Source organism: Pollachius pollachius (genome assembly GCF_949987615.1).
Source record: "Pollachius pollachius genome assembly, chromosome: 13".
NCBI classification, from domain to species: Eukaryota; Metazoa; Chordata; class Actinopteri; order Gadiformes; family Gadidae; genus Pollachius; species Pollachius pollachius.
Window position 1 is genome coordinate 6,919,377 of NC_136946.1, and position 19,891 is coordinate 6,939,267.

The 19,891-nt window shown below is 45.4% G+C and overlaps 1 protein-coding gene across 2 annotated transcripts; it reads right to left on the reverse strand.

Annotated features, from left to right (window-relative positions):
• Nucleotides 1-3,249: 3,249 nt before the first annotated feature.
• LOC307084579 (cathepsin K-like) lies at nt 3,250-18,135 on the reverse strand. 2 transcript variants are annotated; one of them, XM_079749010.1, is made up of 9 exons: nt 18,075-18,135; nt 16,665-16,773; nt 15,749-15,863; nt 8,251-8,373; nt 5,932-6,090; nt 5,449-5,667; nt 4,613-4,778; nt 3,991-4,096; nt 3,250-3,441 (listed from the first exon to the last, which is right to left on the reverse strand). In XM_079749010.1, the coding sequence occupies exons 3-9, from the start codon at nt 15,860-15,862 to the stop codon at nt 3,339-3,341; spliced, it is 990 nt and encodes a 329-aa protein (XP_079605136.1). In that variant the 5' UTR covers nt 15,863; nt 16,665-16,773; nt 18,075-18,135; the 3' UTR covers nt 3,250-3,338. The 2 variants fall into 2 exon arrangements, with proteins under 2 accessions (XP_079605136.1, XP_079605135.1); XM_079749009.1 differs by lacking the exon at nt 18,075-18,135 and adding an exon at nt 16,903-17,432.
• Nucleotides 18,136-19,891: the final 1,756 nt, after the last annotated feature.

Sequence of the window (19,891 nt, forward strand, 5' to 3'; positions counted from 1 at the left end):
ACTTCCTGCAGCAGCGTTTCTGGTGGTCATCACTGGAGGAGGATGTCCGAGGCTATGTCAACGCCTGTCCTGTGTCCAACCAGAACAAGACCTCTTGCCGTCCACCAGCCGGCTTCCTGCACCCATTGCCTGTTCCCCATCGCCCATGGTCTCACATCTCCCTGGACTTTGTAACTGGCCTACCTACATCCAAAGGCCACACTGTCATCCTCACGGTTGTCGACCGTTTTAGCAAGATGGTCCACTTCATTCCCCTTTCCATGCTTCCCTTTGCCAAAGAGACAGCTGAACTGGTTCTCCAGAACATCTTTCGTCTCCATGGACTGCCCACTGACATTGTCTCTGACCGGGGGTCCCAGTTCACATTTATGTTCTGGAAGGAGTTTTGCAGCCTAGTTGGGGCCTCCGTCAGACTGTCTTCTGGATTCCACCCCCAGTCCAATGGGCAGACTGAGAGAATGAACCAGGACCTGGAGACCACTCTTCGCTGCTTGATCAACCACAACCCTGCTTCCTGGTCTGAACAACTGATCTGGGTAGAATATGCCCACAACACCCTCACCTGCCTTTCCACTGGACGTTCACCCTTCCAGTGCGCCTATGGGTATCAGCCCCCATTATTTGCCAACCAAGAGAGGGAGGCTGCCTGCCCATCGGCACAAGCCTTCGTTCACCGTTGCCGGCGTACCTGGGACCGGGCACGTACTGCTCTCCTCAAGTCGGTTGATCGCTACGCTGCCGCCACCAACAAGCACCGCACGACTGCTCCTGCCCACCAGATTGGCCAGAAGGTCTGGCTCTCCACCCGTGACCTGCGCCTAAAGGTGGGGAACTGCAAGCTGGCTCCCAGGTTTGTTGGACCCTTTCCCATCGCTCGCATCATCAACCCAGAGGCGGTACGTCTTCGGCTTCCCCGTTCCATGAGGATTCACCCGACGTTCCATGTCTCCAGGATCAAGCCAGTCCAAGAGAGTCCTCTGGTTCTTCCCATGCCACCTCCTCAGCTCGTTGATGGCGGTCCTGTGTACGCTGTCAGGCGCCTTCTTAGCTCTTGCCGCCGTGGACGTGGGATGCAGTATCTTGTGGATTGGGAGGGGTACGGTCTAGAGGAGCGCTCCTGGGTGCCGGCTGGGTTCATTGTGGACCCTCGGCTCATTTCGGACTTTCACCGTCTGCATCCTGGTCAGCCTGCCCCGTCCTCACTTCCGCCTTCTGCGGGTCCATCTGCTGATGGACCTTCTGATCCTCTGGTTAGGGGTGGCATCGATGTGGCTGCCTCTTCCTCTTCATCTTCCTCTTCCGCTGCGGAGGACATGGACTCTGCGGCCTCTGAGGAATTTTGGCCCTCCTCTGGGCCCCGTCCACCCTCCCAGCTCGGGCTGGGACGTCCGGGGCCGTCCCTTGGCGGGGGGGGGGGGGGGTTCCGTCGCGATCCGCTCCTGGCTTTCCGTCCTACTGCCAGCTCTGTACTGTCATAATCCGCTCCTGGCTTTCCATCCCATTGCCAGCCCTGCCAGTACTTTTCCGGATCACCTGCCTGCCACTCCCACCTCATCAGTGCAACCACCTTCACCTGTGTTCCCTCACCATATATATATACAGTGGGGCAAAAAAGTATTTAGTCAGCCACCAATTGTGTAAGTTCTCCCACTTAAAAAGATGAGAGAGGCCTGTAATTTTCATCATAGGTATACCTCAGCTATGAGAGACAAAATGAAAAAAAAAATCTAGAAAATCACATTGTCTGATTTTTAAAGAATTTATTTGCAAATTATGGTGGAAAATAAGTATTTGGTCAATAACAAAAGGTCATCTCAATACATTGTTACATTCCCTTTGTTGGCAATGACAGAGGTCAAACGTTTTCTGTAAGTCTTTACAAGGTTTTCACACACTGCTGCTGGTATTTTGGCCCATTCCTCCATGCAGATCTCCTCTAGAGCAGTGATGTTTTTGGGCCTTCGCTGGGCAACACAGACTTTCAACTCCCTCCAAAGATTTTCTATGGGGTTGAGATCTGGAGACTGGCTAGGCCACTCCAGGACCTTGAAATGCTTCTTACGAAGCCACTCCTTCGTTGCCCAGGCGGTGTGTTTGGGGTCATTGTCATGCTGAAAGACCCAGCCACGTTTCATCTTCAGTGCCCTTGCTGATGGAAGGAGGTTTTCACTCAAAATCTCACGATACATGGCCCCATTCATTCTTTCCGTCACACGTATCAGACGTCCTGGTCCCTTGGCAGAAAAACAGCCCCAAAGCATGATGTTTCCACCCCCATGCTTCACTGTAGGTATGGTGTTCTTTGGATGCAACTCAGCATTCTTTCTCCTCCAAACACGACGAGTTGAGTTTTTACCAAAAAGTTCTATTTTGGTTTCATCTGACCATATGACATTCTCCCAATCCTGTTCTGGATCATCCAAATGCTCTCTAGCAAACTTCAAACTGGCCCGGACATGCACTGGCTTTAGCAGGGGGACACGTCTGGAACTGCAGGATTTGAGTCCCTGGCGGCGTAGTGTGTTAGTGATGGTAGCCTTTGTTAATTTTGGTCCCAGCTCTCTGGAGGTCGTTCACTAGGTCCCCCCGTGTGGTTCTGGGATTTTTGTTCACCGTTCTTGTGATCATTTTGACCCCACAGGGTGAGATCTTGCGTGGAGCCCCAGATCGAGGGAGATTATCAGTGGTCTTGTATGTATTCCATTTCCTAATAATTGCTCCCACAGTTGATTTCTTCACACCAAGCTGCTTACCTATTGCAGATTCAGACTTCCCAGCCTGGTGCAGGTCTACAATTGTGTTTCTGGTGTCCTTTGACAGCTCTTTGGTCTTGGCCATAGTGGAGTTTGGAGTGTGACTGTTTGAGGTTGTGGACAGGAGTCTTTTATACTGATAAGGAGTTCAGACAGGAGCCTTTAATACAGGTAATGAGTGGAGGACAGAGGAGCCTCTTAAAGAAGAAGTTACAGGTCTGTGACAGCCAGAAATCTTGCTGGTTTGTAGGTGACCAAATACTTATTTTCCACCATAATTTGCAAATAAATTCTTAAAAAATCAGACAATGTGATTTTCTGGATTTTTTTTTTCATTTTCTCTCTCCTAGCTGAGGTTTACCTATGATGAAAATTACAGGCCTCTCTCGTCTTTTTAAGTGGGAGAACTTGCACAATTGGTGGCTGACTAAATACTTTTTTGCCCCGCTGTATATTAACCCGGAAGAAGCATGTACCAATAAGGAGACACAGAAGATCAAAAACAATCAAAACCTTTTATTGTATTCAGCATAACATTTCTTTGTGAGGCTGTTGGATGCTGGAACGACCACAAGGGGACCCCGATCAGTTACCCACTATAGGGTAGATGGGACGGCGCGCTATCGCACAGAGATTCTTGTTCCTGGCCATGCGGATATACCCTTGCTCTCCCCACCTAGAACCCCAGCTGAAAGGAAGAGTGGAGAAATGTTGAAATGTGGAGAAAAGCCAAAAATACAACACAATATCCAATGATAAAGTTGTATACTTTATCATTATTAGTTTGCGTGCCACTTTTAATGTGTGTTATCTGTTTGGCCTTGTAAGTCATTGCTGAATACAGAAATGTATGATGCCACTGGAAACTGCTAAATGGTTGTATTTGCCTTAAATGACACATTGTTTCGTCTCCAATGTCACGCATTTGTACTAAAATGTTCCACTGGGAGTATTTTGTTTATTTAAGTGATTTAATGATATTCATATTGGCATATTTCGGATATTGTTACCGTATTCTATCAAACTAAGCTCCGGTCCTCTGTCATTGGTACCCAATAGCAGTTCTAGTATTTAACTACTATCTATAGCTCCTACTAATTCCTATAGTAGGAACGTCAGACCAGGATCTGCTGTGTTCAGCTGCGTCTCCTTGGTTTGTCTTTTTAATGTCTATCTGATGCTTCAAGCACATACACAAACAGCCTCCACACAGACAGGGTACTGGAGTGGTCTTCACCTGTTTTTCACAATCCAGTAATCTTGTCCTTGGTCTGTGCCATAGCCCACCACCAGTACAGCATGGTTGGTGGTCTTAGTACTGCAGTCTGGCGGATCGTACACACCTACGAAAAAGTAGCATTTTGCTTTTAACAACAAGCAGTGCATGAACTGGATTTCATACTTCCTTCTAGCAAAGGGAACTTTTCTGACGCTAAATTAAAGAACAGTGAATAATGTCAGAAAATACAAAAAAACGCTGACCGACGGAAGAGGCATCGGTCAGCTGTTAGTGAGTGACATGCTGTGAGAATATCTGTTTTAAGTTGACAGCCCCTGTCACCACATGAGCTAATTTATACTTTATATATACTGTAATATATCCCTGCTATATCCCTGCTAATTTCTGACCAATCAGGGCATCTCTTCTATTATTGGTTTGGGCAATCCAACTTGCCTGTCATTCACAGGTGCGTGAAACACTTTCTCAATAAAAATAACGTCTCATTGTTAAAACCACCTACATTCTCACTTATTTAGATTTCTGCTGTATATCTTCCAGTCATCTGTTTTGTTGTACCGTGTTTTCCTAGCGATCTGATTGTTTGTCATGCACGTTAGTGTGTGTGTGTTCACCAAACCTTCTTTGTAGCTTTGGAACGACTGCAAACCAGCGTTGATGCCGACCGAGACAGGCCCCACCTTCGCCACGGCAGCTTGCAGGGCCATTTCATTGCCGCTCGGGACAGAGGCAAAAGACACGCAGTAGCCAGCTCTTCGTCTGGAAGAATACCGGCAATCTCTGACCTTTTGAAGTGAAGCGAAATAATTAGAAACAGAAGAATGGCGCACACAACTAGGTTGAATTGCGTACAGGCATGTCTGGCTGTTGGCTGCATGCTGTCATGCTGTCTGTCTGTCTTTCTGTCTATACAGTATGTATGTTTTTCATGTATAATATGTATGCAACTATGTCTGTGTATGGTCCGTCTGTCCGTCTGATCTATCTGTATGTATGTCTGTCTCTCTGCACATTGTGGGCATGGTTTGGAGTCAATAACGTCAGCAATTAACCTCTTCATGTTTTGTACTGGGCTCTTATTTTACCACCAGGTGTGAGTGCGATTAGCCATGACGAGCCAATCAAAATCTGACCTCCCCTGTGACTTGGTGGCACTTGGTGACACTCACAAGTCAGAGAGTCCACCAAGATGTGTGCTGGATACATCAGCCTACCAGCCTGTCCAGTGGACTGTAGCAACGGATTGTCTCTTCTATCAATCATATATCTAGGTGGACACCCCCCCTTGTGATGTCACTAAAGCACTGGGCAAGGCAGAGCTTGAAACGGCTTGGAACGGCTAATCACACCCGCACCTGTCGGTACAGCAGGGTGCTTTCAAGAAGAGCAAAATAGCAGAACCTTGTGTTCTAAGTCGTAGTAAATGAACTTTAGGAAAAGGAAAACCGAGGGCACCTTCTCTTCGTAGGGGTAGTATCTCCAGGAGTCGATGCCGTCGTTATAGATGACGTACTCGAAGGCCTTGGAGACCCAGCCGCCGTTACAGCCGTGGTTCTCGTAGCTGCAGTCCAGCAGGTTCTGGGGGCTGAGGGGCTCCAGGAACCCGGTCTTCCTCGCCATCTGGCCCTCCAGGGCCCCCACGGCGCTGAAGGCCCAGCAGGAGCCACATTGCCCCTGGAGATTACAGGTATATGTTTGATTGTGTGTGTGTGTGTGTGTGTGTGTATGTGTGTGTGTGCGTGTGTGTGTAAGAGAGAGGGTGTGTGATGCTGTGTGTGTGAAGGTGTGTAATGCAAGTGTGGGTGTTAATGTGTGAGCGGGGTTGTGTGTGTGTGTGCATGTTAGTACATCAGGCAGATGTACATTGACCACGCCCTTGATCAGCTGCTCATGGACCGCTGGCGTCTCCCTCTCTCTCCTTCTGTCCTCCTCACTCACCTGGTTTTGGACAGGAGACACCAGGCCGTACTGCCTCCAGTCCACACTCTCTGGGACCTTCTCCACCCCCTTGTCCCATCGTGTGGAGGTCCAGCTGTCGAAGCTGGCGGGGTCTTCCTCCTTGAGACGGTTGAGCTTTGCGTTCACTTCGTCTGCGGTCTTGAGTTCACACAGAAACAAAACCATCCAAAACTATCCATTCACTGTGATCCGTTCAGATAATCAGCTTCTCCTCCATGTCGTGGTTCATATACTTCAGGGAATCAAAGCCAAAGTTCCTTTCCCCCAATTCCTTCTCAACCATGGCTGAGATAACGCCCACTACGAGTCTCGTTGTGGAAATACCAGAGACGAGAGTCTGACGTGTTATGCGCCATAACACCAACAGCAGAACGGTTATCCAAATAACAAGTGTACAACACTTGTGTTACAGTCCTGGAGCTCTATATCTAAATAATTTCATATAATACATAGATATGTACGTCATATAATACATATTATCACGGCCAAAAGCTGTGTGTGCTCCCAGACGATATTATGAATCACAAACGACTGCGTCGGGTTCTCTGACGTCTCTGGTTCTTCCATTTCCACATCAATCTGAAGTAGACTGAACCGGCAGCCCGCTGCCGGCTGCTGGGCGGTGGGCAGCGAGCTCCGGAGGGAGACTATCATGGGCAACACTCCCTTTCTCCTCCATGTCGCAGATCATATACTTCAGGGAATCAAAGCCAAAGTTCCTTTCCCCCAATTCCTTCTCAACCATGGCTGAGATGACCCCAACTACAGTCACGTTGTGGAAATACTAGAGACGTCAAAGAACCGACGTGTTAAGCGCCATAACACCAACAGCAGAACAGTTATACAAATAACAGAGAAGTGTACAACACTTGCGGTACAATGTGTGTAATCACCAACACACACACACGTGTGGCGCTCACACAGTCGTAGCTCATTGTCTCATTGGCAGGCCAAATTCTCTGGGCGGGCAAGGCAGAGAAAAGGGAGGTAACTTGCCCATTATGACGACATATGGGGCCACATTCCAAATCAGCGCGCCTGAGCTTCCACTTTTTCAAAGGCGAGCAGGATACCTAGTGCTTGTTTTACACCGAACGCAAGTTTTACCCCCTGGGGGATATACGGGCTAGGGGAGCTCATATTAACTTTAGAAAACCTCATAAAGTGAGATTTTCATGCCATGGGACCTTTGAAACTGACCGACGATAAGAAAGCATAATGTTATTCTATGCTAATTCATTTCCAAAATTAAATGATATGATTCTTGATACCACACATTACAGTATAGTTGTTTCTGGTTCTTTATCTGTTGTTGTTTTTACAAATTTGGCCTGTTTCAGTCCTAGATGATGAACATTATTCTGGATTAAAGGTGACATATTATACCACCAGGTGTAAATGTGATTAGCTGTTACAAGCCGTTTTGATGGTATAATTGGTATGATATGTCACATTTAATCCTAATCAGATGTGTATCGGGAGATTACAACCGGGAGTCAATGGGTAGTTTAAGTAAGGGCTGTCAAGGGAACCAGTCTGATCCAGATCAACATTGTTTTGCAATTAGCAGCACTCAGCTGGATGAGAGCCACACGGAGGCGGTAGAGGACCCACCATTAGTGGTGTCGAGATGATGCCTCATGACCATAGCTCATGACACGTCAAAGCCTCTCAGCCAGATGAACCACCAAAGTGGTTCAAACTCAAAGCTTCAAATGAGTACGCTAGGGACATCTAGTGGTGATTGAAATTATGATGAAAGAAAAAGAGTTTCCAGTGAACCAAACCCAAAATGTGATGTTTGCTTCGTGTGCTGGTACAACATCAAATCATTTGAGAATTAAAGTAATTTCAGTGACACGTGTGTGAGTGTGCCGTTCATAAATATCTCCCGAGCTCATGGTAGAAAATAAATCATTTGGCAACAATTTTTACTAGTCATCCCGGCCAAAATAGACTTATCAACTACAGTACTAATAATTGTTACAATAATACTTGAAGTGATTAATGGATTAAAGTGGTATCACACTGCATGATGACTGAGAATGAGTGTGATTAATTCAATAGCCATTAAAGTGGCTTGAATCTTGAAATCTTAGAATTTGCTTGGGTCTTCTTTTTGTAAATGATGTGCCAATTATGAACCCATATCGCGGAAAAGCCCGAGGCCTCGAACGTCACACGCAACGTCATTTCGCCTATGTGAATCCTACTCGATACGGATGTTCGCTGGGGGAGGAGCCGACGTACTCGACACACGCCCGATGCCTCGACGCAAACCGTAACATCACTACCCACCATGTCTGCCAGCTGGTTCAGGCCCAGGGTGAAGGTGGAGTTCCCGGCCTCGGCCTCCAGGTTGTGCCTCCTCACCAGCCTCCACTTGTTCTCCCACACGGCCCTTCTGTACACCGCCTCCGCCTGGAGGAGACCATAGCAGACCGTGAGTGAGTGTGTGTGTGTGTGTGTGTGTGTGTGTGTGTGTGTGTGTGTGTGTGTGTGTGTGTGTGTGTGTGTGTGTGTGTGTGTGTGTGTGTGTTCGGTCTACCAGAGCAGACCGTGGGCCCTATCTTGCACACAGCGCAATTGACTTTCTACACCGACGCATGCAGGCCTATGTGGCTGTGGACTGGTCCCTCGATTCATGGAGTCCCAGAAGTAGATATCCCCGTTCACTCCTATAGAGTGGCGAAGTCACGCCCGTTCCGGTAGAGCCCATGGGACCTATGAGATAGAAAAATATGAATGGGTTTCAATGGAGAGAAATGTATTATTTTCTGGTCCCAGTCTTTATATGCCCTGGATTACACATATGTTGTTTGTGGATTTAAATGATCATTTTTCATGAAAAGAAAACTAAAAAAATTCGCGAATAAGTTTGATAATGTTTGGTTTTCTGTGAGGCCGCTTTTTGAACTACAGCTTGTCGCTGCTCTCGAAGCGAATGATATACGTCAACACCCGCATTTGGAACTCCGGTACAGACATGCCAATGTCTGCTCCACTTCACTGCTTTTTTCCAAGGGGAGGATAAAAGCATCGAAAGAGGTGAAAACCATTATAAGTTGGGGCATGTGGAGAGTTTCAGTTATGCCGATGGGGAGATTGTCAAGGTAAGGCCACACACGCGCTAGAGGCATTGACATTTTTTGCATAGGGAACCATTGGTTTAGGCACGTAGATGCGTTACACGCGCTAAAGTAGCGCGTTAGGCGCGTTAAGGTACGGCCACACTGAACGCGTTACGCACGTTAGAGGCGTTGAAAATCGGCATTTCTGCATAGGGAACCATTGGTTTAGGCGCGTAGATGCATTACACGCGCTAAAGCAGCGCGTTAGACGCGATTTACGCACCTAAATAATGCGCCCAACGCACCAACGCACCAAGTTCAAAAAATTGAACTTTTGACGCACCAACGCGTGACGTTTAGCCGTGAAGGCCAATCAGCGTTGAGCTTGACCCATGTCACTGGCAGAGAGACGGAGGACGCACAGAAGCAGAAAGAACATGAACGACCAAGTTATCGTTTCAGTGTGTGCTGAAATGATGAGTTGGTGGTGAAACTCACACAGCTGTGAGCGCCTACGGTGGATGTCATGCACTAGAGTTTAGATTCTCTGCCCGAGCCCGAGCCCGAGCCGACCCGCGGGCCGGGTCGGGCCGATATTTCCCACCACTATCCTCGGGCCGGGCCTTTGATCGAGCGTTTGTTTTTTGTTTTTTTAAATCATTGCTTTATTGGCCTAATCTGAGGAGAAATCTATGCCATCAAAAGAAATATTATAGGCCTTTATTACATGGGTCTTCTCAATGCCGTGGAACGCTCCGTTCGCCTGCATGGGTAGTAGTCCGGTAACTCTTCAACCCCAGCGTCTTCGGTTGCTAAGCGACGTCAACGTCTTTGGCGGACTATATCTCTGCTAATCCAGACTACGAATGCTGGTAACGAATAAATTGTAAAAAGACACATCATGTGAAGTTATTTTTTCGTTTTGGCTAGTAGCCGTGTAATAAGCGGGATAATGTATAGAACGTCGCCGGTCATTATCGAAAATAAGCCCCTTCAGGGCGAAGCAAGACACCGCCGCTGGGGCGGACTCATCTATCTACGTAGGCGCGTTAGACGCGTTAGGCGCGTTGAACCATTATTGTGACACAATGATCAAGCGTCAGGTTAGGCGCGTTACGCGCGTAATGTTACGAGCGTAACGCGTTCAGTGTGGCCGTACCTTCAGTCTTGTCTACGCCAGTCACAGGGAGCGTGACGTCACATACGAGACGTGTAGTCTTTCTCATTGTGTTTTCTCTACAGCCTTTAACTGAACAATTGCACAATAAACGGTCAAAAAAAGAAAGAAAAATTATCATTTAAATCCACAAACAACATATGTGTAATCCGGGGCATATAAAGACTGTGACCAGAAGATAATTACTTTCTCTCCATTGAAACACATTCATATTTTTCGATCTCATAGGTCCCATGGGCTCTACCGGAAGGGGCGTGACTTCGCCACTCCATACTCCAAGTGGAGAACAGGAATGTGTCCCCGCAAAAAAAATCTGGATATCAATCAAAGGCTCATAATTATATTTATACCATGTATTTATAAAATGCAAGTTTTCTCTTTTCAAAACGACACCTCAAGCGTTTTATTTTATGTATGTGTTTTTTGCAGGAGAAGGAGGGGTGGGCAGCTGAAAGGAGTCGTAGTGAAACAAATGTTGTTTCGGCCCGGCATAATAATTGTTAAATAATAATTGTTGTCCAGATGGCAGGAGTGTAATTTAAAGATCACATGTAGAGAATCATCTGGGGGGGGGGTTCTTAAGTTATACTTCCATGGTCGGTAAACAATGCGACTGTGATTGTGTTGCGTTCTTGAAGAAAGTAATCTAATTCGGATCGCTTTTAACTCACTTTATTTGTTAAAGTATTTCGGTATGCTAACTATGAAACAAAAGGAGGGGAATTGTATGGACATGCGTGTGAGCGACAAACAGCAGGCCTCTGTATCTAACTCCCTAGTATGGACTGCCGGATGTTTCTGATTTTGTTGGCTTCAGGCCCTGCTTTAATACCAAGTAGGCGTGGCCTATGTGTCGTATTGGCTCCACCCTCCTCACCTGTCTAAAGGTGCTGCTATCTGTGGCTGGAATAGTTATTGCAGCTTATATGTCGGGTCCTGCCCCCCTTGTGGCTATGTATAGTAATTGCAGCTTATGTGTTTGATCCTACTTCCTAGTGGCTATGTATGGTAATTACAGCTTATGTGTTCGATCCTACTTCCTAGTGGCTATGTATGGTAATTACGGCTTATGTGTTCAATCCTACTTCCTAGTGGCTATGTATGGTAGCCCATGTGCTTAAAATACGTAACACTTGCTTAGACCTCTCGCTTATGACGCTAAAATACTAACAATGCTAGTTAACGAGAATATTTCTCCATCCGGCACGTCATGCATTTACATTTACATTTACATTTAGGGCATTTAGCAGACGCTTTTATCCAAAGCGACTTACAATAAGTGCATTTGTTACAATAAGTACATTTGTCATAAGAAGTGAAACAATATATCGCTGTCGGTACAGTAAAGACGTTCATAGAACTAAGTGCAAGTATTACAATCGCTAGGCTAACCCATTCCCCGTGTAAAGCAGCGATAGCAGCTACTGTAGATGCTACACAATTAAGTACCTTGTACAAGTGCCAGGACGTACAACATTCAATGGTGGCTGTGCATTGGTTTCTATGTAGAGACGAGATGAACTCTGAACAGGTTAGTTTTGAGTCTTTTGCGGAAGCTGGTGAGCGACTCTGCGGTCCTGACATCGGTAGGGAGCTCGTTCCACCACTGAGGTCCCAAAACAGAGGAAAGTTGTGACTTTGCTTATCGACCTTTGCTTGCTCTTAGCGATGGCAGTACCAGACGTCCAGCTGAGGTAGTTGAGCGGAGGGATCGAGCTGGGGAGTGGCTTTACTAATGCTTGGAGGTAGGCAGGGGCAGTTCCATCGACTGCCTTGTATGCCACTACCATCATCTTGAATCTGATGCGAGCTATTACAGGGAGCCAGTGGAGGTCTCGGAAGAGGGGGGTTACATGTGAGAACTTTGGTAGGTTGAACACGAGGCGCGCTGCCGCATTCTGGATGCGCTGCAAGGGTTTAATCGCAGAGGCATGGAGTCCAGCCAGGAGCGAATTGCAGTAGTCGAGGCGGGAGATGACCAGTGATTGGACTAGAAGCTGAGCTGCTTCCCTTGTGAGGAAGGGCCGGATCCTGCGGATGTTGTAAAGTGCAAATCTGCAGGACCGGGCCACCGCAGTGATGTTTGCGGTGCAGCATAACTGATTGTCCAACACTACACCAAGGTTTTTGGCAGTTGGAGAAGGAGATACAGTGATGTTCTCAACAGTGACCAGTAAGTCCCTGTGTGGGCAATCTTTCCCTGGTATTAGGAGGAGCTCAGTCTTGTTGAGGTTAAGCCTCAGGTGATGGGCAGTTGTCCAGGTGCTGACTTCTGCCAGACATTCAGATATGCGTGTTGCAATCAGGGCTTTGTCAGATGAGGGAAAGGAGAGAAATAGCTGAGTGTCGTCAGCATAGCAGTGATAGGAAAAGCCGTGGGATGTAATTACAGAGCCCAGAGATCTGGTGTAGAGGGAGAACAGAAGAGGCCCCAGTACCGAGCCTTGAGGGACACCTGTATCAAGCGTGCAAGGTTTGGACAAGGAGCCATTCCATGTTACCTGATAGGTGCGATTCATCAGGTAGGACGTGAACCAGGAAAGGGCAGATTCAGCTATGCCAAGCTCGGTGAGAGTGGCGAGGAGGATCTGGTGGTTCACAGTGTCAAATGCTGCAGACAAGTCAAGGAGAATGAGAACCGATGAGAGGGACGAGGCTCTGGCCGCCCGGAGGGACTCAGTCACCGCGAGGAGAGCCGTCTCAGTGGAGTGTGCTTTTTTGAAGCCTGACTGGTGAGGGTCAAGCAGGTTGCATGCACTAGGGAGTGGCTAGGCGCCCATGATGCAGAATCAAATCTCTCCTTGATGTTGCCCTGCGCCATCAAGCCCCCAGGAACAGTGCATACTTCCGCAATCCACCAGTGCTCAGCGGCCAAGCCTGGTATTGCAGCTGTTTAAGCGGGCTGTGAACGGCTCCCTCGATTCAAGGGGCCCAGAAGTAGATATCTCCGTTCACTCCAATACAAGTGGGGAACAGGAATGTGTCTCCGCAAAAAATGTCTGGATATCAATCAAAGGCTCATAATTATCTTTATGCCATGTACTAAAAAAATGTAAGTTTTTTCTTTTCAAAACGGCACCTCAAGCGTTTTATTAGCCGTTCTATGTTATTATTTTTATGCTGGAGTAGGAGGGGTGGGCAGCTGAAAGGAGTCGTAGTGAAACAAATCCCGGCCCGGCATTCGAGAGGGCCTAGTGCACGGCTCCATTAACTTCTCGTGTCCAAGGTTTTTCCTTTTACTTAACATGAATGACGTTGATGGTTTTTAGTCACTGTGGTGACTTTTTATCACTAAAAGTGTTTTAGTGATAAAGGGATTTTTAGACTGGTTCAGCTGCTGCTCATTGACTCTCACGTTCCTCTGCTTGTGATCATTGCGATTCACCATGTATTGATACATTTATTCAAAAGATCCAAAGACAACGAACGGCTGCAGTACGGTATCATTTTCATAATATTGTTAATAGCCTAATAAACATTTCAGTTGCGTTAGTATTTAATTTTGCATTTGCTTGTTTAGCTGTGTGACAGTTAACAATGTTGGTGTATTACAATTATTTATTTGGGTAGGCTACTCCAACCTCGTTGCTGATCGATGTGTAACCATTTATTTTTATATAAATTATTGATTGCATTTTTTATAAATTGTTGGAAGGAATCTGTTTCTTAAGCAATAACATTGAACTGTTTTTTTTCTAGGCCTACCTACATTTACTATGTTGTTGGTGTTATATGGAGCAATCTTTCAATACTTCTATGGTCGATAAACAATGCGACTGCGATTGCTCAGACCTCTCGCTTATGATGCTACAATGCTAACAATGCTAGAAAACAATGAATATTTCTGCATCCGGTACGTCAGGAACTAGGGCGTGGCTAGGCTCCCATGATGCGGAAGCAAATCTCTCCTTGATGTTGCCCTGCGACATTAAGCAGTTTTCATAGGAATGATTGGGCGCCATTTTGGAATCCGCTGTCCATTCTATAATATGTCCATGTGTGCCATTGAGAAGTTTTCATAGGAAGGAATGGGCGCCATTTTTTAATCCGCTGTCCTTTCTTTAATAGGTCCATGGTTTGCACCCGGCGGAAAACTGAGTTTCCCCCGCAGCAAACTCGCGCCACACTTGCGCCCCGAAAGGCCCGTCGGCGAAAAGCAGAGACGTGTTCCGGCGCAAATGATACATGGCGCTATCTTACAGATCTATTTTGCAATTGTGCCACTGACCGAAAAAATCCTGGTTTAAGTGCCCTAGCCTAGCGTTGGCAGTTGGTGTTGCTATTTTGACAGGCAGGTCGGAACTGTAACATAGCTTACAGACACGTAGGCTATACACAGCACAAACATGCAAACAATTAGCCTTATTTAAATATGATGTCAAAGATTGTTCATAGGTGTGAAACTGCATAGAAATAGCATGTGGATTGTGGAAACATTTTTTCCCCATAGGGGCTGCATGAATTAACACCGTAGTAGGCTATGCCATGCTTTAAAATAATAATAATTACTATAATAACTCGAGCAAAGTATATCCCAGCTTTCCAAAACAAAATCTCGTTTTAGGGTAAATGATAACGTTGGTTAAATTATTTGGGAAAGATTGGCTGAGACAGCGGTAATAAGGTGTACTTTTTAATCAATGTATCTGCAAACACCGTAGGCAGACATCGTGTAGGCCTACAAGCCCATAACTTTTAGGATTGATGAGTATTTGATCGTGAGGAACATAGTTTTACCGCGAGTGAGTGTTGAAGAATGAATGAATGCGGGTGATGCTTGGCGCGCGTGTGTCTGTATGAACGCACGTCAACTAAACACGTAGGCTTATGCATAATACAGTCCGTGGCAATGTAGATTAACGGGGGGACACATGCATATTATGAGCACAAGTTGATAACTATAATGTATACGATACTGGTAAGAAACAATGTTTTTTAATGTATTGCCACAAATCATTGAATAGACCCACAGTTGCGGGCACAGGACCGCATATCATACATGTGTTAAGTTCTCTTTGCCGAAAGGTACATGATGACTCAGTGTTGCTGAAGTTGTAGAAGAAAACGCTATTCCATGTGTGAATTAGGCCGTATCATTTGTACATAAACTGAGCCATTTGAAGTTTGAAATTCATGTCGTCATGCATCTATCTCAGGGGAGAACCGCTGTCAAAATATCAACTCGTCAGTTTCAAATGCGCTCATGGCTCTTAAAGGGGATGGGAGATGGCACTCTCATTGGTTTATTGCATGTTACGCCCAAACCACACCTACGGGTATTCAGACCAACCCATTTTAGATTTGCGTTGGGTGCAAGAGTCAGTTATCCACCGGTATAACAGCAACAGCGCCAGAGACCCGCCCACAAAGCTACTTCCGTTTTGCGCTTATCACTTGCGTTTCAGACCCTTAAAATAGGGCCTGTGTGTGTGTGTGTGTGTGTGTCTGTGAACATGTAAGTGTGGGTGATTATGTGAGTAAGGGTGTAGGGGTGTGTGTGTGTGTGTGTGTGTGTGTGTGTGAGCGAGTGAGTAAGGGGGGGTCGTACCTCATTGGTGTACACCTTCTGGAACTCGGCCTTCCATGCTTCCCATTGGTCGTTGAGGTGAGGGGAAGCGAGGCCGAAGACCGCAAAGGTCAGGAAGAGAGCCAGTGAGCGCATGCTAGAAGAATAGACATATAGATGTTAATGTATATAAAAGATAAATAGACTGTGCTTCCATAGCACTCTAATCTGTGGTCACCCACAGTGCTTTACAACTACTACTCTTCACCCATTCAGAAACATATTCTTACACTTTGAGGATAAGACCCTGAATTTATGTTGATTTAGACCAGGGGTCAGCAACCTTTTCAACATGCAGGCTTTGCAAAACCATTTGAAGGCGATGCATACAGGCCACTTGCAACAATATTTTAAATATTTTCTTCTCAATTGATCCCATTTCAGAACACTGCTTTCAGTAACACATTTAATCATATTTGCACTGGGAGGAAGTGCCCAAAACAGATTAAAGTGCAAAAAAAATCGGTAGTAATAATTACGCTGCCATATTGTGCGGTGACATTTTTTAATAATAATAATAAAATAAAAAATAAATCCTTTTTTTTAAGTGTGCCAATGATTATGCTGCCACGTGCCTAGGGTTGCCGACCCCTGATTTAGACGAATAGAAGAAATGTCCAAACCAAATGAACAAGAGGAAAAATCTCTTTGGGGAACTTAGATTATTTTTCTTGATATACATACGTTATACATGTACTTTGTTGAGTACCAGTTAGAAGAAGAGATTAGAAGCATGATTTGATTAACCTTTTTTATTAACCCTTTTTGTCATGACTCCACTCACTTTTAATCAAAATTATGGACAACGTTCCTCCTTCTCTGAGAAATCGGTGTTAGTCAACGATTTTTCTACTGAATGATCTCCTTGGAATGATGGACAACAGTGATCTCAATTTACCTTTCTCAATTCCAACAGAGCTGACGTCTTGTCTCCTCGACGATGGAAGTGGGTCTGTGTGCCTGTTTGCTTCTCCCATCACATATACTGAAAAAAAACAACTGACATCCTTTTATAGAAAGGGGAAGCAAAAAGAAAGAATAAACAATTTGGTTGATTCCCTCGACTGTGGTTTGAAACGACTGCGGTTTTCGAACCCTTAAAATATTAACTGGAATTAATCCACTACAGTCCTTACCTGTTGGTAGTTTAAAGGTTTCTCTTTTTGACTCACATTCCTTCCAGAAACATTTAAAAATATGTTTTGTTATCGGTAGTATCAGATACACAGTCTGCATGTTTTTGCTACACCCACACTCAGCGATTACTAATCTCTGCAGGATGCATGCTTTGCACAGGGTTTGCAAGGAAGTTGCAGTCCTAGAAGGTGTAGTGGATTGACGCTTGTTCTTCATTCCTAATTACTGTTAGAGTTGTGACGTTCACGAACGAACCTACGAATCTATTGAACGGCTCTTTAACATGAACGATGGGAACCGAGTCACAGTGGTGAGCCGTTCTTTTTCGTTCTTTTCTTTTTTTTTTATCGCTGTCACGTTCACAGCGTGCGCACACCAGCTCCTCCTCCTACTCCAATGAGACAGAGAGCATGCAGAGTGCACTCGTGGTGGAATGTTGATATGCAAATTTCACATGTCAGTCAGAAGCGGGAACACGCGTTTGTTTGTTTCAGTGAGTGCGTCCGCGGCGGCGGCAGAGTACTGCAACTATGAGCCAAAGAAAGCACAGCAGCATCTCTTTCTAAAAATATTGTTTACTAAGATTTGCATTAATGTTACAAAGGACAGTTCAGGAGTCCTCTGCAGTGTTATACTTGAAAGAAACTTGTTCATTGTGCATTGCATGCTTAGTTTTTATTGTGCTACAATTAAAAAGGAGATACATGATGAACAAGTGAAAAGGGATGTATTTACACTTCGACACATTGTATACAAAGATACAAAATAGTGAGCTCAGTGTCAAAGCAGAGGGATATAGCACTGCCTTGTTGAATGTTTACAATGAATGCAGATCAGACATTAAAATCTAGTCCACACATGTTAAATTAAATTACAATCAATATTTAAAATATATATAACTCAGATATCCGATGTCTAAGTCTGAATAATTCAGATCCAAATCTTACCCTATCATTCCTCCCAGTGATTATTTCCCAGATAAAAAGGGTTACCACTAGGCTAGATTCTTAAAAATAAATTAATGAGCCAGTCTTTTGAACGGCTCTTTGAAAAGAACGGCTCCTCAAGATCTGGGTCCCTTCAAAGAGCCATAAATCCCATCTTTAATTACTGTCATATTTCTTCCTTGCACGCAAAATACGGAGACAAACTCCTTGTATGGGTTACCTACTTGATTGGTTGAACTAAATCGCCAAATAGTCCGCTCAATGTCTGCTCCCTGCCTCCATTTGTTTCTCTGCCACTCAGAAGTACTGCATTTCACGGACCTGTGATTGACAGGCAAGGTTTGTCCTGATTGGTCAGAATGGAACCTGGAGCGGTTTGAAATTTAAATTGGCGCAGATACCTATTCCTAGAAACATATATAGCAAACTAGATACTAGATACCGTATTTCCCGCACTATAACGCGCACCGGATTATAAAGCGCACCTTCAATGAATGACCTATTTTAGAACTTTTTTCATAAATAGGGCGCAACGGATTATAAGCCCAGTAAAATGCTGTGTGTACTGACTACGATAGCCGTAATGCTGCAAGCGGTGTGGCTTTATCGTAGTCGTAGTGAAACATTTTATTATTATTATTAAATTGTTTTTATTGGTTTTTCATACTGAAACATTTTGACAGAGTGCCGTTTACAACCAGTATGGATCAGCCAATTAACCAATTGATCCATATATAAGGCGCTCCGGATTATAAGGCGCACTGTCGTTTTTTGAGAAAATTACCGACTTTTAAGTGCGCCTTATAGTGCGGAAAATACGGTACTATTTATAGTTAGTTATGGTAACAATACCCGGTTTCAGTTTTGGTTTGTGCTACAAATCGTTCATTCAAATCAAGCCTTCGTCGCCTCAGTCGAAAGTAAATTTCGCAGTGATGACGATAGATGCACCCTTAATCACGCGAATGAAGATATGTAAAATAAGCAATCGCTTTGGATCACAGTGTTGGACTCAAACAAGAATCACCCTGTTGTCAGCCAACAGGCAGGAAGGGCGGGAAGGACAGAGAATACACCATGTAACTCTCTCTCTCTCACAAACTCTCTCTCTCTGTCTCTCGTTTGGCTGAGGCTGTTACTGCCGTGCGTCACCCATCCGTTCCTCTTCCTGACTCCCGGGAAGGGGTAGAGAGGGGAAAAAAGAGGACCGGGTATAGTGCTGATCAGCGCAGCTTCCAAAAGCAGCAGATGGCGATCTGCTGAGTCAGTGTGAGCTGCCATTTGGTGACACCGGAGGAAGTACCTGACCGAGTATTGCTGGAGCGGGAGGAGACTCTCACTGCGCTTTAGTTATGGTTTCAGATGAAATGTCTTGTGCGTTTTTGTAGGGTTCCCCAAGTGTCCCCCCCCCTGTTCCATTGACAATGTCCACCGATTTTTATTTCAGTATAAGAGACATTAAGGTGTCACAATTAAAGTTTACACAATTAGAATTAAAGAAGAACTAAACACTTAACACTAAAATACCTCGTCAGTCACGACGCTCGTCAGTCGTGAGTCGGTTGCCCACCCGTACCATCCCTGGAGACTTTCTCCTTCTTCCTCCAGTGGTTTGGGGGAGAGTTTCTAATTGTCTTGCTTGCTTTTCTCATCAATAGCTGGAGCTTTCAGTGGGATTGAGGGCCGCTGTCTGATTCTCCCCACTTTTCCCCCATTGAATGGCTCGTTCTGCTGAGCTATTGCACACCTCGCTGATCCCTTGGTTACGTCGGCTCTCTCAATGATGCTACTTTTGGAGGATAGGGCTCAGGTGCCTTGGTATATTTTTCTATCTATATAAGCCCGTTTCATCAGGTTGTGTATAGTCTGATGTAGAGCCTATGAAGTCCTGGCAGAGTGTACCAACAAATATGTCATCAACTTTCAGCGTCAGAATAGTTTGTGATTTAATAATTCTCAATATACAATCCATTTTCATTCTCCCATTGTCTCAGTAAGGAATTGCGTATGGTTGACCTCACTGTGTATTGAATGAGACCCG